Genomic DNA, 17559 nt, shown 5'->3' with positions numbered 1-17559 from the left:
ATGTAATCTGACTTTTCTTTATGCTCGGTATATGATGTTATAAGCAAGCAGCTCTGAAGGTCCAGCTTTATAAACACGGTGGGTACAATACATGGCTGCAGTGCTTCTGGAAGGTGAGGATGGTCTCTGTCCTAAGAACTGTCTGCATCCTTCACAGTGCAGCCCTGCAATGAGATCAACTGAGGGAGGAGAAATGTTAACACAAATGGGAAGGCTTGAGTGGGAAGGAAAGACTGCAGAGAAGAACACATCACACATGACTGAAGGATAATCTGGGATGAGCAGAATGAGGGAACTCAGGAATACACGGGCAGAGTGGCTCAGCTTCAAAAAGAGTGACAGCTAGAGAGGCCCACTGAGAAGTAACTGTTCCCAGGACTATGCAGGGACCTGGCAGCACGTCATGCACTGCATCACTACATGCCTTGGCACACCAAACTCTGAGCCATGGTGGCACTGCGTTTTGATGAAAGCTAACTCAGGAACCCAGAGTTAGCTGGAATTCTGCCCCATCCAGAAGGAAAATGAATCAGTGTTTGGTCATCGTTGCGGAGAACAGCACATAATTCCTATTTCTGGGCTGCTTATTTCAGCCTATTGGAAATAGTATATATAACCTAATTAGTCAGTAGCTCTATTTACTCTCCTTCCGTGAAAAGCCTACAGCTATATTTTATTCTACTCAGAGGAAAAAAATAGAGCTTCTGCTTCAAGGCATACAAGTCAACTCTTACCTACACTGCCTACATAGAGGTAAAATTTAGTTCTAAAATATGGGCAAACATTTTGAATTGATTTGCACACCTTCTAATCGCTGCTGCTCTTTGACTTCTCCAGTTTTGCTGTTCACCAGGAGCTTTTCAACAACCAGGATAATTAATTCCTACAAAGTAAGATGGAAGTCACACTCAAAGCTGTTAATTATTTATGATAACTCACAGAGACTAGAAATAGCTTTATTTGCTATACTTACAAGTCAAACAGGTCTGCTGAAAAGCAATTACAAACTCAACATGCGAATTCTTTTGCATTCACTGAAATGTGTTGATGCTGGAAATGCATAAGCTCCCCACTTATTTCCAATTAAACTAAAGCATGATTTTTTTTTTAGCATTGGTCACAGCTCTGCATTTTCTTACCACCATTTTATGCTCATTTAGCAATAGATAACAAGGCAACCTTACTTTAGATATGAACTCTCACAAACGAATTACACTAAAACAAATCCTTATAAAGTATTTGGTACTAAATTAAATATCTTTAATAATTCTATGTGAAATCTCATTAAGTAAAATTAAAGTAGTGGTGAATTTTCAGCTCCACTGAAATCAACGCCAAAGCTTAGAGAGTTTTATCTTCAGGACTCTGTTCCACCTCTAAAATAGCCCTGGAAAATACTGTGCTAACTTCCTTCTAAAGCAACACCAACAAAGCATGTCAGATAGCAGCATGAGCTCAGATGAGCTCAATTTCTGAATTCATCTCAATTTTGACTTTTTTTGAAATTTTATCAATAAGAATCAAAAGCCCATCTTGTTGCAGTTTCAGTGGAGGTCAGAAAATGAAAGCACCATGTTAGAAACTCACAGGAAATGGTCGTTTACATTTTGTTGTCGCACTAACGACAACTTCAAGTTGTACTCCATTCTCATTTTTGTACATACCTCACTTTTCTTTAACTGTAGTCCCTAAAAGCTCCTGATGAGAAAAGAGGATCAGAAAAAAAGTCTGTTACATCCATGGAAGGCAAATCAGCAATAAACAGTGGGCACAAGGGACAGAGCTCTTCCAAGCTCTGGATGTTAACCTAAGTCTGCTCCCTTGTAATTCAGAGAATGGCTTGGGTTGGAAGGGACCTCAAGGATCATGAAGCTCCAACCCTCCACATTACATGCAGGGCCACCAACCTCCATATCTAATACCAACCCAGGCTGCCCAGGGCCCCATCCAGCCTGGCCTTGAACACCTCCAGGGACGGGGCATCCACAGCCTCTCTGGTCAGCTGTTCCAGCACCTCCTACTCTCACAGTAAAGAACTCCCAGGTTCAGCAAATCCTTCAGTAAATGAGTTTTATTACCTTTAACATTTTGAAAATCATAGTGGATTTTCTTTGTGCCTTTTGACTGATTTTATATCAAACAAACAGGTTTCCGTTTTGTTTTTAAGCTCTACGGGCATCACCACATTTCAACACACAGCATAGGCAGAAAATGTTACACTGTTCCAACATTTCACCAAGTGGTAAGAGGTATTTTCCCCACAGTAAACAACTCCTTATAACGGCCATAAATAGTAGTTAGTAGTCTTGTAGCAGTAGGCTTAGGAGAGATGTGGGCAGACACAGATTGTTCAGCACACAGAAACCTCGCTGTTCCAGATAACGCACGTATATCCAGCTACAAGGCTGGCAGAAACAACCAATTCTGTTGCAAAGTGGCAGTAGATTGATACAATACATAGCAATTAACACATTTTAGGGTTACTGATGAACCTGCATTCATCACCTGTAATACTGCAGTGACCAAACTGACATGGGGAAAAATAAATCCCCAACGCACTTGAATCTCTACATTCTTGTGGCTGTTTCACATAAAAATCAATGATTAATGACACTGGCCAAGGGTTCAAAATTAAATCAAGCCCACAACTGACACAAGACATAACCTTCAGAGATTAAAGTTGAATTTGATTTCCTTCTGGGGAAAAAGAAACGTGTATACATATTTTCTTGAATAAGATTCTCCTTCTTCAAAGGTTAACAGGAAACTTCAGGTTGATTCACGGTAAATAGTAGCTCGTGTCACCCCAGATAAGCAAATTACAAACACACTGGGATAGTTATAATGTTGTTGGTGAATATAAAACCATATTATTTCCCCTGTATGACCTGATACGGATGCAGTTCACTAATGAAAGCATTAGTATATCAGCAATAAAGTGCTTTGGTAACATCACATCTTTCTGTTTCCAAGATAAATATTCAATTGAAGATGTTAATAACCCGTGGGCCACTGTGGCACAAGCAGAACAGTCAGAAAGACCAAGGAATAGGATATGCAATTCTCCCCATACAGCTCTGCTGAAAAAATTGCAACGATCATCAGCAGTGGTACCTCATGTTTTTAGCACAGTTCTGAAACGTGCACTGAAGAGCTGTAAGATGAATATCCCAAACTCTATTGCACATCAGTGCCATGCATTAAAATATCCACTCTTTCTAGATAAAGGATAAGGCTTAAAACAAATAACCAACAACATAAAACCTCACAGAACTCCGTGACACTTGGTTGCATCTCTTTGGTAAATTTATAGTGCAACTACTCTGTTTTGTCTCTGAAAGGGAAGGTTTTCCAAAGCGCTGCATCTCCTGCCACTGAGAATCAACTGTGATTCCATACTCAGTAGATGCTCTGATGCTAACCTGCTACATTAAACAACTGAAGAATTTGCAATGAAAATAATTTCTTCCTGTTTTTAAATACAGTGTTGAAATATAATTAAATCATGCCAGGTTTCCAATTGGAAAGTAACGAAATCTCAATTCTCTTGCAATAGTTTAAGAACATTTAAATGTGAGTACAAATTTAATGGCAATTTTATATAACAGATAGCCAAGCTGCTATTTGAAAACACTTGTGATTTAATTCTCATTAATAGAAATTCATTAATAGAGATAATAGAGCCAACCTTTGTCTGCAGAAAAAAAGCCTGTTTTTCATTTTGCTTAGATACTTAAGATTATTCAAAATGCAAAGAAAGGCAAGAACTATTTAATTAAAATGTATTGCAAGCACGTTTTTCTAAGCTGATATTGCTAAAGCCTTGCTGTACTGTCAAAAGATTCATTGGAGTTGTCTTTAAACACAGTTCCATGTATTCACACAAGCCCAGTTATATATCTGTACTGTTACTTTAGTAGGGATACCAACACACAACTACATTACATCATCCAGTGGCAGTGCAATCAATGATGGTTGTGCCATCAAAATGTCACTCATTGGTTTCTCAACTTCTAAACAACAACATTCTTTCTGAACATGTCTGTCCAACCAAACTTGCATATTGCTGAACGCTGGCTTCATCGCTCGGCCCCTTCCTCCTCTTCTTGTACACGCTGTAAGGCATTATGGTTCTCTTGTGAAGTACTCTAACTCTGCCCAGTTCCTTAATACCATCTTCATCAACTGCAAAGAGAATCAGAAGCAATAAAAATTAGTTACATAAATTGTCCCTATGATCTTAATTTTTGCAATTAACTTCAATATGCAGAATGGAAACTACCTGAAGTAATAAAACCAGCCCGCAGATGAAAGCAGAGCTGATCTGCAAATCTATTTTCTTGAATTATGGTTGAAAATTTAGTTTGCAAAGTAATGTGTGGGGGAAAAAAAAAAATCAAGCATCAATCATTTCTAACAGCAATGTATGGTATTATTGAAAGTATCTCTACTGCTTCACTTTAGAATTCACATTTGTTAAATATTCACTGGAGACCAATGCCAGAAGTGAAACTTTATCTGGGAAATAATTTCAAACAACTGACCAGAAAAGTCTTCCTGTTGTTGCCATACTGCATTTCATTACTACACACTTTTACAAAAACCACCAGCCCAAAACACTCCCTTTCTCTGACAGGGGAAATGGGTAAAAAACAGCAAAATGCTCCATACTTTTTTGTGTCAGGTAAGCATGAGATGATAAATTATCTTTCCAGGTTCACGCCCTGAGCCAACCCCTTCTCTTCCTCACTTATACGAGGTTTTGAGCTTCCCCAGTAGAATAAGGCTGAACAGAGGCCCTTTGCTCAAGCCTGACACCAAGCTCTACAGAGGCAGGAATAGAGGCAGCAGTGCACACAGCAGCTCAGTGGGTTCAATGCAATTCCTGAAGCCTTCAGGTGTATGCGCCATTCTTGAGCCTCATTAACTCAATCCACAGAACCCTTAAGACTTCACTCAACCAGAAGTCTAAGAGCAATGACGAACCAGTTAAAACTTTCTCATTCTTGTGATTTCAGATGACATTCATGAATCCAACTGATTCTACTGTTGCTAAATAGTAACTTTATACAGCTGCTATGTGTCAGAAAAACTGGATCCACAGTGCTAGAAAACTCCAAAGTAAATGAGAGAATGTGTCTCACATACATGCCTGAAGCAACTGCAGGATAAATTCCTACAGAATCATAGAATGGTTTGGGTTGGAAAGGACCTGTAAGATCATCCAAGTCCAACCCTCTGCTATATGCAGGGTCACCTCCCACTGGGTGGCGAGCCCAGGTTGCTCACAGCCCCATCCAGGTATTGAAAACTTCCAGGGATGGGGCATTCACAACCTCTCAGGACAACCTGTTCCAGCATCTCATCACCCTCACAGTAGTAAAGAATTTCTATAGAAATTCATAATATTATTGCAAAATGCTGGTAAAAATCTTGAACTTTTCCGAACTTCAGATTTAAATAGCCATCAATGTCAGCGTCAAACACAGAAGCTGAAACATACATAAATAGAACTACAGAAATTCAAACAACAGCAGAAATACTAGAACATCGGCACCTAGAGACAACTCAAAAATTCCTTTTTTGGGGGGGGGGGGGGGGGGGGGGGAAATCAGGACATCATTCTGACTGAAGAGACACAGCACAGGTAAGTATAACCAGCCAGCTGTAAATATTGCATCAACCTCTGCCCCATGATACAACATGGTGTGTGTTCATGTTCATGTTTAAGCACACCAAGCTCCCTTGACTGGACAAGGACAGTAGCCACTGCACCAAGCTCCACGCAACTCAACATCAAATCAAACCAACTGCTGTGCAAATCAGTGGCTACTTAATGGGCAAAAACTGTCTTTATTTAGAAGGGAACAAAAAGAGACAGAACTTCTACAGCATGTTTCACAAATGGCAACAGACCTAAAGCACAGAAGGCACCAGCTCTGGGAAGCAAACTGGTCACCTACTGCTGCCTTGCCTTAGTTTACATACCTGAAGCTTACTGAAGATCGAGAAATAGAATTCACCTGCTTTTCATATGTAAGCATCCTTTGAACTCACCACATGTAAGCTAAACAAATAGTCTGGAGGAATACAAAGAGATTTCTAAGGCAAATCTCTATTCAAATGTAACCCTTACTATGGAAAAGCTTAACGCTCCCTTCTGGCTCTTCTTTCTGCTCCAGTAAAGACAAAGGGGGTCATTAAATGCTTTTTGTAGCAAGGCACTCTTAGAACGTACCCCTATTCATCCACAGTAACTCCCACTTTTCTGCTGATTGCTTGAATTTACTATGTGAAACTTAATGAAGTCTGTTTTACAAAGTTGGGAATGACTTCATTTCTTTTATCTGTGTTTCGATTCCTAACATTAAACGTACAATGTATTTCTTAAAGCTTAACTAGGAAAAAAGTGGTTTGAAGGAAGAAAAAATCTGCGCGGTATTTGCTATGATTGCATTCTCCGCTAATTATGGTTGGCAATCGCTTTAGATACAACGCTAAAGTCAAAGGCACTTCGCTGTAGCCCTCTCCGCCCCTTTGAAACCCATCAGGTTTTTGATGTGCTGCCAATACCTTCCTGACATCCCAACAGGCTCCCCGTCCCACCACCTCTTCTATCACATTCTCCGTCTTTCTCAAAGTTCACCGAGGAAAAACGTGCAAGTGTAGCTCCTGGAGGTGACACAGCCATAAAGTTATTTTAACTTCTCAAATTGGAAAGTTTATATTTACTGCACTTCTAGGCTGACTGTAAGTTTGTGTCCTGACCTGGATTTCTGCCAAGCCTTCATAAAGAATCTCCTGCCAAGAGCACTTTCAGAGCTGCTCACTGCTGATGTTCACTGCTTTTAAATAATTCTGAAGCCTGATACTGTGGATGAGTTCATCTTTTGGCTCGCAAGCGTTCCTGGCCCCAGCTTCAATTTCTTACAGTAACTAAAGCTACTGTACCTTGAATTCCCCTATAGACTCACTGGCTCAGCTGAACTTGGTTCTTGTTTGGCATATTTTTACACACTTTGTCTACTTTTACTCATTACATCAAGCACAGTCACTGCATTATCCTCCTTGGAATCAGACCCATGCTAGCACTAGCTCTATAGCTACATTAAACAGTTATTACTGCCCAGGTTCTAGCAATTTGTTGAACACTGCAGCCAAGTGCTTGCTGAAGCAGAGCTTGCCAAGCCATGCTGCAGGTCAAACCTCCTTGGATTGTGGCACAGCTGTAGAGCACTACCTGCAGGCAGCAGAATGCCCTCCTGAGTAATCAAGGAAACACCAATTATCTTGATAAGTCACTGTCATATGCATTATGCAGACTTTGAAGCTAAAGATGTAAAGCACAAACTACATGCATAGAGGCTTGGCAATAAACAAAGTTTATCATCAGAAAAACTTTAAGCCCAGATATATTCCATCCTACAAACTTGTATTTGACTGGGCTTTTCTACAAATGTTGATTCTTGATTCATAGAATGCATTTTGAAAGGAAGGATAGAGTCCCCAGTTGCTGAAACACCTAAAAATTTGCCTGGTTTAAGTGAACGTTTTTCCACCGATTCCAAAAATAAAAACTTACATGATAAAATAATCTTCTGCAAGAATAATTAAATACATAGATATAACTTAATCCCATCCGAAAAGGGATTCACAAAATGTTGTGTGTCAGTGAAATAACCCCAGACATACAGTAGAACTTTTAAGGAAGGTGAATAGGAACTTCTGTTGCCACAATACCAACCCTAAGTTTAATCAGCTTTTGGTTGCTTATGCTCTGGAGGCAACATCAGGCATATGTTGCCTTCAGTCATAAAGACCCCTTCAGTCATAACTTAAACCCAAGCAGAATGGGTTTAAATAGGGAATTAAATAGAAAATGTAACTAAATTGGGCTCCAACATTGTTACTGAAAAAATAAATTAAGATTAAATATGTTCTGCTAAGCAGTACATAATAAAGGTTGCTTTATATTTAACACTATGCCAGCTGATGCCTGACACCCATCCCCTGTGTGTTAGATATTAGGAGGAAGTTTTTCCACACAGAGGGTGGTGAGGCACTGGCACAGGTTGCCCAAGGAGGCTGTGGATGCCCCATCCCTGCAGGCAATCAAGGCCAGGCTGGATGTGGCTCTGGGCAGCCTGGGCTGCTGGTTGGTGACCTGAACATAGCAGGGAGGTTGAAACTGGATGAGCACTGTGATCCTTTTCAACCCAGGCCATTCTATGATTATGTAAAGCAGTATGTTGAAATGTGCTTTTTTGCATATTGCTTCTTTCATACTACATTCACACATTAAGAAAGACCAGTATGCCTTGGGGTATACAAATACCAACTCAGATGAAAATAAGAGTACAGTTAAAATGAAACATGAAAAAAAATCAGTTCCTAATTAAAACCCAGGAAGCACAAGTCACAAAAGCCAGTACAGTGAAATGGTCAGGATATTCTCCATCAGCCAACTTTTTGCTGTTCTGTTACTCTAGCAAGAAAAAAACAACTTTTCAAATTGCTTTTCAAAAATAGAATGTTTCTAAGAGGGAATATGTTCTTATCTAAATATTATCAATGATTCTTATAAAATACAACGGAAGAATTATAGCCTTGAAAGTAGAATGAGGGCAACCCTTGAAGATACCTCACAAAAAACAGCTTTTGGGCTTTGTGCCTGAAATCACTCAACTGGCTTATGATCTGCAGTTCAGCTTTTAGAAGCAAGCAGACTAATCACTTGACAAATGCATTCAAAATCTGCTAACCCTGCTGTGCCATGCGGAAACAATAAGTCATTGTGTTTTGATTCTTATTATTCTAGTAGTAAACATGAATAGGGGCCAATGGAAAACCTTTCTTGTGCATACAGAATTCATAGGTTCTCAGGCATAGCTCACAGCAACCTGCAAAATCTTCTGCTTACCTGCAAATGCAATATGTTAAATATATTGTCTTTATTAACAGTGCTCAAATCTGAGCATGGCTCACTGTTCTGGAAACATCTGAGGGAGAGGCACATAAAACAGCGAGTATAAAATCTTAGAGAATTTCAGAGCCCTATAAAATTTGATTATTCTAATCTACTTCAGTTTATTATCCTGTAATATTATGATGGAGAACTACCTGCCAAATGGATAGATGTAAATGATAGTGATAATTCTCCAAGGACTTGCTTTTCAGGGATGCAATACAAACAAATCTAGCCGTTCCTGGGAAAATGTTAGTTCAGTGACACTGAAACAACTTCCTATAGCCATATCCAGTTTAGCCTAAGTCAAGATGCTAAAACCATGCAAAATGGAATATAATCCTAAAGATGGGAGGTCAACAGAGGTATTATTTCACTTTTAGATGCTCTTCCAGAAGACAAAACGAGCTACAACAATTCTTTTGAAGTTGCATCTCTGAAGACAGCGCAATTCTTGACTGCTTCAGATCCAAGAAGCCAGAACATGAACTGACAATTAAGAATATTAAGTGCTTCTGGGCTGTTTCAAACACCCCTTTTGGTCACTCAGGCAACTTTTAATTACTCACTGTTGCAATGCACCATGCATACCAAGACTAGAAGCAGAACTGCAGAAGGTGCAGAAAGCAGCTCAGATATCGCTGGGAGAGGCACATTAACATGCAATCGTGAAGTTAGAGAAGACTCAGGGATGAATCTTAAAAAGAAAGATAAGCAGTGAGCACAAACTGCATCATTCCTTATGCAAAACGAGAATAAAAATTTTTCTTCAAAAATGCATAATACCGTGTTACCAAGTCGAGTAGAAATTTAAAGCTACTAAGTAAAATGATGTCTCAAACAGATTATTCCATCTATTTCCTGAATATATTCCATCTATTTCCTGAATATATTTTGCATAAGATTACATTCAAGTTACTGCAGATTTAAAAGACAAAAACACTACCTAAGCTGCGTTTTCATTTCAACAGTTTACTATCCTGTAAACCAGTAGTGTTCACTAACAAAGCCAAATACTCAACTCCACTGTAAGCAGTAATATTCTTACTATAAAACTATGCTAGTCAGTCTAAGTTCTGTATTGTGACCACTGCCTAAAAGGCCAGAGTGACCTTAATGAGAGCAAATCATGACTGTCACGCCAATTATCTGAATTTCAGCAACTTCCAAGCATTGCAAACCTAGCTTACACTTATGACACATTAATGTGTTTTAGACTTCATTTTTAAGGTCAAATTAATTCTACAAGGGCTGACAATGCAGAAACAGAGTTGTTGCCTTATTTCATACATGTCTGAGTTATTTATTCTGCATTGCACAATAAAAACCAGAAAATACTGTGTAATATTAACAGGCCATGGTGACTCTGTGGATTGTGAATTCGATTCCATGGAGCTAAAAACTTGCTTGTGGCCGAGACAGAAATATTAGACCAATTACAGTGAATTTCAGCAATCCAGGATGATGTTTTCTTCCAGTCTACTTTATAAATATTTTTCCATATACTTACTTTCATCATATTTATGCAAGAATAAAACATTCTGACAGCTTTATTTTTTTCTCTGAAGCAAAAATCTTCCCATGGGACTGACCCCGAGCCAGCTGATGACTGAGGACTTCAGACCTTCACATGAAGGCTTCCCCTCCAGCTGCAGAGCTGACCATTTTCAACCAGACTTCCAAAGACTTTTAATCACAGGTTTTAATGGTGCCTCAAGACCCCCCAACAAAATGGAGTACTGAGCAGTCAAGCTTGCAACGACAGCAAAAGCAGAGGGATTAAGACAATACAAAAGATAGAATCATAGAATCATTCAGGCTGGAAAGGATCTCTAGGATCCCCAAGCCCAACCCCAGCCCAGCCCACCATGCTCATTACCCATGTCCCTCAGTTCCATGTCTCTGTGGTTATGGAACACAGCCAGGAATGGTGAACACCATCCCGGATGGCCAGTGCCAGTATGCCAGTGCATGATCACACTTTCTGAGAATAAATTTTTCCAAATATCCAACCTAAGCCTCCCCTCATGCAATTGAAGGCCACAACTTCTCAACCTGTTGCTGTTATTTGGGAGATGTTGATTTCCACCTCACTTCAACCTCATCTCCTAGAAGAAGAGTTACAGGATTATGCATTTGAGAATCACAGCTCCAAATGACAGGATGGGAACAGGAAAACTTTTCAAAAGGTGTAATTGTTAAAAATTACTTATTAAAATATTTGAATTGTATTCAAGTGAAAATGGCAGGGAGCGATAAGAGGACTTTTCAAAGGAAGGGCAAGGAAAGGTCCTCATCAAGCCTGCTTTGTCAATTGCTTGACAGAAGTCAAGCAGAGAACTGCAAATACAAGCTTTTCCATGAAACAGGCAAAACTGAAGCTACTGGCAGCAGCTTATCAGCAAAAGAAATCAGATTCCAGCAATCAATTTACTGGCTAAATTAATTAAGACATGGAATCAATTATGTTCCCAGCAGCTCCACGTGTAAGGCCCGGATAACCAGGTACTACAGCAGAAGCAAACACACACAACCAAGATCCATCATTTCTATACATAAGCATGAAAAACAAGGATATGCTGGCAAAGTCCTCAAAAATTACATAATTTTTTAAAAACTCTTGGCTATTACACAATCTTCATGATGGTAACTTTGGGTTAGAGCTTATTTTCATGACTCGTGCTAGAAGTCAGATGATGGTGCTTCCTGAGGAGTGTTGGTTTACTCTATCAATGTCAGATGCAGATACACTTAGCATAACATTAAACACTGACTTTTAAACAAATATTTACCGAACTTTGAGATTTGTTAACAACACTAAATGGAGTTCATAGTGTAATTGTACTTCAATTACAATTTAAAGTCCTTTCTTTCTTGGCCATTGTTTTGTGATACTCCAGAGCTGATGATTCACCCTAGCTTCCAATGCTTAGTCCATTTCATGCACTGCTTCTGTTGCATAAGTGGCTCCAAACCATTTTCAAAGCTGCAGTACCAGCTGTTTAGTACCACAAATTAACCAAGTGAATAAAGTTTGTTACCTTTTTACTACAGAACCGCTGGAGGATTTGAGTGTATTTTTGCGTATTAGACCAAAATCCCACACCAGCCATTGCAATTTAATCCAAGTATAATAAAAATGAGTGAAAATTTGCCTGGCTACACCTTATATTGGCACTGTCTATATTGCCTATTGCTGTTATAAGAAAGCAAAGAGTTATTGGGAATAATTTAGTTATCAATCTAAGAGAATTTACTAGGATGTTTTCAAAACTCTCTGCACCATAACTTTAATGGATGTTGCTTTGAGGAGACCAGCAGTTTCTCCACAAAGCAGATGATGGCACAGTTCTAAACAAGTTCTCCACGTGTGATATTCTGTGACCACATTTTCACAATCAAGAACTTTAACGCATGGATCCCCTTGTTCATTAACCTGCACTGCAGGACGCTTACGAACATTAATGCATACTGGCGTTTATGTTAATTCAGCTGATGAGATTTAAAGATGTGACACTGCTCCGATACATTACTTCACCACTGACCTAAGCCATCAGAAGTGAACAACCAGCAAAAAAAAAAAAATACTCAGTGTTCACAGATGCAATAAATGCAAAACGTTTGAAATAAGTCCTTTTTATTAGCAAAGAATAGTAGCTAAACTGTAAATGGAATGTGTTGAAAGTTGGCACTAGAAACCAAGGTTGTTGAAATAGTTATTTTTCTAGATTATTTTTCTAGTGAGAGCATTATGTATACAAATACATATTTAAAATAAATACGCTTTTGTTTAGCCCAAGCCTGCAGATTTCTGGGTAAGAGCTTGAAGTTTTATTTACTAATGAACTAAAAATCCCCCGGTTCCTCTCAAGAAACATTAATATGCCTAATCAAGAGGATCAGGATTCTGAAGTTATTAAATCTCTGGAATGTTGCTTGCCTTTTACTGCTCTAATTTATTACATGCAGCAGAACAATGCAGCAAATCTATTAAAACCTCAATTTTGTACATAGCAAAGAAAATGGAGTTGATGATTCTGCAATGTGTGGGAAATATCTACCACAAAAACTGGAGTTGTTTCTCCGTTTCCTTATACCATCTTTTAGCACCCATGGTGTTTTGTGTTAGACTATTGTCTCTGGAGCAAAATGTCTTCTGTCCATGAATTTGCAAAGCCTACACAGAGGAGTCTGTGTCTCTGCCACGTGTGTGTTTCAATACTAAAAAAGGGGCTTGGATTTTAATTGATGTATTACGTTTGCATTTTGATTTTGTTCTATTATTAGTTAGTTATACAGGACACTGAACAGATGTGTACTAGCTAAACAATTATTAATATCAGTAAGCAAACCTGTCCAGATAAAAAAAATCAGTTTTGATCTGCAATACTCATAGACTTTGCTCCAAGTACTGAACACGGAAGGTGGGATGCAGATTACAACTGAGACTTCTGTGGGCCATGCCCATCAACCCTGATCAAATACTGCCTTTTACCTATGTAGAAAAAAAAGCAAAAAACAAACCACCCTGCTTACAGTGGTTTGCACACACACCCCAGTTACACGACAAGCTGAAGGCTTTGAAATCACTACGTTACACCAAGACTGGATCTATCCTTATCTGGAGTTGCTTCTTGAAGGTGTCGACAGTCCAGTGGTGATAGGAAGAAAGATTTGCAGTTTCCCAGTAATTTAATTACCATCCCCAAAGCAGATTATCATACTTCACAAAAAAACTATTTTCACAGTCTTGACTTGGGCGCAACAAACCAAAATTCTCAACAGATGTTTGAAAAGACATCAGTGGGTTTGATTCAGAAAAATGGGAAGCAGAAGGATAAAAGTATGTTGAGATACCAAGTAAATTATTCGTGATACTTTTCATACTGTGCTTATTCCATAGCCATAACTGCTAGTGAAAGTGCCAGTGAGGTAAAATGCTGAGGACCAGTTCTGCAAAGAGGTAGTGGACTAGCATGAAAGACTGACCATGGCCACAGTATCATGTGGCTCTGACACTAGTTTCAATGCGTTGTCCAAGTCACAGACAAGTACTTTCCTGCAGAGTAATCTTGAATTCATTTCTACTTTCTTCAGTACAACTCCATCAGTACTGGCAGCTCCGTTTCATATATATTTCTTTCTTACAAAGTAGGAACACGTGGCCTGTACATCAACCCCAAGAAAATGCAGTTTAGCATAGCCTCTATTTTCAGAGCTCATCACTATCCAAACCCTCAGTTACTGCCCTGCCTCACTAACTGCTGATTTATTTGTATGTAAATGACTCGTTGTTGCTTAATAATAAACACATCAGAACCTTCATAAACCTCTTTCATTTATAAGATGATGCCAGGCAACAGAAATAAAAAAATCTGTTCAGCATGTGTAATCTGCACGGCATGTGTAATGTAGGTAAAATTGGTAATTTAGAAAAGAACATTTGACAAAAGGTATAACCTTTTAACCACAAATGTTGTTTTAACATTGCTATGCAGTTTTTTCCCCCCCTAAAGTCACTGGTGTTTTCCAATACAAGCTAGGAACTGCACACGAAGAGGCTACCAGCGTGGTTTATTAAAATATAAAATCTAAGAGTTTGCTGGCACAGCTCATCATTTTCTCTGTATGACTGGAGTGTTTTCGGTTTAAGTAAGGCTGAATCTCAGCACACTGGCCAGAAGTCAAGAGCTGGATCTATTTCAAGCTGCTGGGCACCCATGATTTACCACCCTAAGTAATAAAAAGGTGAGCTATTACAGTGCCTGTGGTTGCTTTATTCAGTTATTAACTGCTAGACACTTTTCTAGACTCATCTCTGAGGTATAAAGAGTTAACAACTTCGTTCAGTTTGCCTCTCCTCTCTTCATCCTCCAACTGTTAACAAAAGTATTAGACGTCAGACAAGGACATGGAAAACAATACTTCAAAACATTTGAAAACACTGAAGCATGGGACAACCAAATAATGTAAAACAGGCACAATCCTCCATAAATAATGATGAATATTTCCTAATACTTCAGAAATTTTCTACTATTTTCTGTGAATATCTCTGTTTTTTTCAGAAAACCTGATAATAGCAAAGAGCTCTGAGTGGTAAGGGGCATGAATACTCAGCAACCCTCCTCCCATCACTGAGACTTGGCAGGCCAGAGTGTGCAGCACTCTGTTCTGAAGTAGCACTTTCATAACCTGCAACTAGCACATTTATTAGCTATCTTTTTTTTCATGGGAGGGAAAAAGGAGTTTGAAAATTGCCAAATATGATGAACAAACTGGTGTGAGGTAACATTTCAGAAATCTTCTGGCATTACAGACCATACTAAAAGATGACCATTTGCAGTGACTGTTTTATCGCCTTGGGCAATGGTGCAAGCCACACCATTCCTCCCAGTTGTTTAGTGGGTCTGGTTATTGCCCTCAGATTGTATGTAGGAAGTCCCAATGCTGATAAATCATGACCTACTTAACTGACATAGCTGAGGGCTGTGTTACAGAAAGCTATTCACAAGGAATAAAGCACATCATCGTTTCTATTGCTCATTTTGTAATTTGCCGTAACTTAATTAAACTCATATTGCTGACTATTGTGGAGAGGAAAGGAAAGGAAAGGAGGAGGAAACTGATTCTGCTGTTGAGAAGTAACTTCCTTAAAGCTAGCAAATCTTTAAACCTCAAATGGCTAAGCTCTCAGCAGGCCCAACACACTTCAACACGTAGCTATGTTTTAATTTCCTTTAACCACGGGACATAAGTCACAGCTCCAGCAATGTCTGGAGTGAGATATTTTGTGCTGATAACGATGCAATGTTTTATACCCTGCAGTTTCTAAAAGCCTGGTATCCCACAGGAATTTCACAGAATTGAGAAGATGATACCCTTTAGCTTCTATGGGGTTAACATCGTCAAAGGCAGAGTAATTTAGCTGTCAGTCTTAAATGAATACACTTCTTTTCCTTCTGCATAACAAAAATATCTCTAACACCGCTAGCCTCCAAAACCATTCCTTATTTTACCGCTTGTTTTCTCCTATTTCCTTTCACCAATCTAATGGCATATCTGGGTGATGATGATATGATGTACCTTAAACATAGAGATCTCTAATGGTTGTGGTTTTTTCTTTCCACAGTGCATCCAACCACATTCCATATTCCCAAGGCTATTTCCCACCATATCACATGGCTACCTGCAGTCCTTCTCTATTTGTACGGTACAGCCCATATAAATTGTACCCAAACTTTAAATCATTATCTGTGTCTTGCAGTGTATCTGACCTGATTTTCTAAAATAATTTTGACCTTTCAATGCAAATCAATAAGTAGTTACTTTACAGAATGTACAACTTATGCTCCATGTAATTCAAGATGCTGTGGCGTTTCTACTGTTGTATTCTTCACAATTTCAGCTAGACTGAATAGCTAACCTAGCAGTCTGTTTCTTTACACCTGATGCCTTTATGCTTCTTCACTTTCACTTTCCTGCACTGATTCTAACTTTGCCTCTTTATGAGCTCATCAGACTAGAATCTAAGGGAGGATTTGTTTTTGTTCACAAAACAGTATACAAAATTACCTGAAAAACACCAAAATGTCAATTCTGAATTACATACTACCTGTAAAACAGAATGGATTTGAAACTTGTGTTCCATGTGTTCAGAGATAAAACGATCTACTTGATAATGCTCGCAGAAGTTGTGAATTTTAAACTTTCTTCCCCCTTAAAGGCAACATTTCTATAACTTTTCAGAAGCAAACAATACCAACGTGCAGTAAATATGAGAGAGACGGTTTACATCATTTATCATTACTTGTGTCCTTACCTGCTTTTGCATCCTGGTTGAAACGAGAGTATTTGGACAGCTCGAGCAGTGGGAGACATTGCTCAATAGGGGTCCAAACGTACGTCTCTGGACACAACAAATCAGAGGGCCTATACTGACCCTACAAAGGAGGAAAGGAGAAAAAGAAGAGTCAGATCAGTTGCACAGATACAGTCTGGCTACACGTTTCCAGACTTTCCTACAAGCAAGGAATGGTTTTAATCTAACCTAAACAAACTGAGTAAGAAACAGCTTCACTGTAAACACAAGCTTATTCCTTTAGTAAATTCTGCATTAGCTCAGGAATACAGACTTAACCTTGGCACTTGAAAAAAATAAAATTAACACAGTATATTTTATGTTATCCAAGATGAACTCAAGAAATTTTGGCTCTCCTTACTGAAACTCTGTGTTTAAGTTATCCTCTAGTGATCTGTTGAGCTGGTGATGACACTAAAAAACTCAGCACCTCAGAAAGCAGCTTGTCTCAAATGTTCTTCATTCTAGCAAAGTAACAGCGACAAAAAAAAACCCAACCTTTTAATAAAAAAAGAACACTTCACAGCAAGTAGGATTTTATTTTTACTGCATTAGCGATAGAGCAATTTGTCCATTGAACATTAAATAGCAATACTGTCTTGTCAATGCACAGAATTTTTCCTGGAATAGCTTACAGGTAATCGTTATGAAATTCGAGTATTTTGATTTATTGAAAAGATATTCTTTGCAGACATTCCCCAAAATTAAACAGTGATATTATTTTCCCTTCTGCTAC

General features: G+C 38.8%; 1 protein-coding gene across 6 annotated transcripts in view; it reads right to left on the bottom strand.

Moving 5' to 3' along the window:
- Positions 1-2056: 2056 nt before the first annotated feature.
- ATE1 (arginyltransferase 1) overlaps positions 2057-17559 on the bottom strand; it is a 69678-nt gene continuing 54175 nt past the window's right edge. For all 6 annotated transcript variants that reach the window (XM_052677111.1, XM_052677117.1, XM_052677109.1 and 3 more), the window contains 2 exons: positions 16785-16905; positions 2057-4185 (listed from right to left, as the gene is read on the bottom strand). In XM_052677111.1, the coding sequence (XP_052533071.1) occupies positions 4007-4185; positions 16785-16905 (300 nt within the window). In that variant the 3' untranslated portion in view covers positions 2057-4006. The remainder of the gene's footprint in view (positions 4186-16784; positions 16906-17559) is intronic.

Source organism: Tympanuchus pallidicinctus, unplaced genomic scaffold, assembly GCF_026119805.1.
Source record: "Tympanuchus pallidicinctus isolate F22 unplaced genomic scaffold, pur_lepc_1.0 scaffold16, whole genome shotgun sequence".
NCBI classification, from domain to species: domain Eukaryota; kingdom Metazoa; phylum Chordata; class Aves; order Galliformes; family Phasianidae; genus Tympanuchus; species Tympanuchus pallidicinctus.
This window is presented reverse-complemented; position numbering and strand designations above follow the sequence as displayed.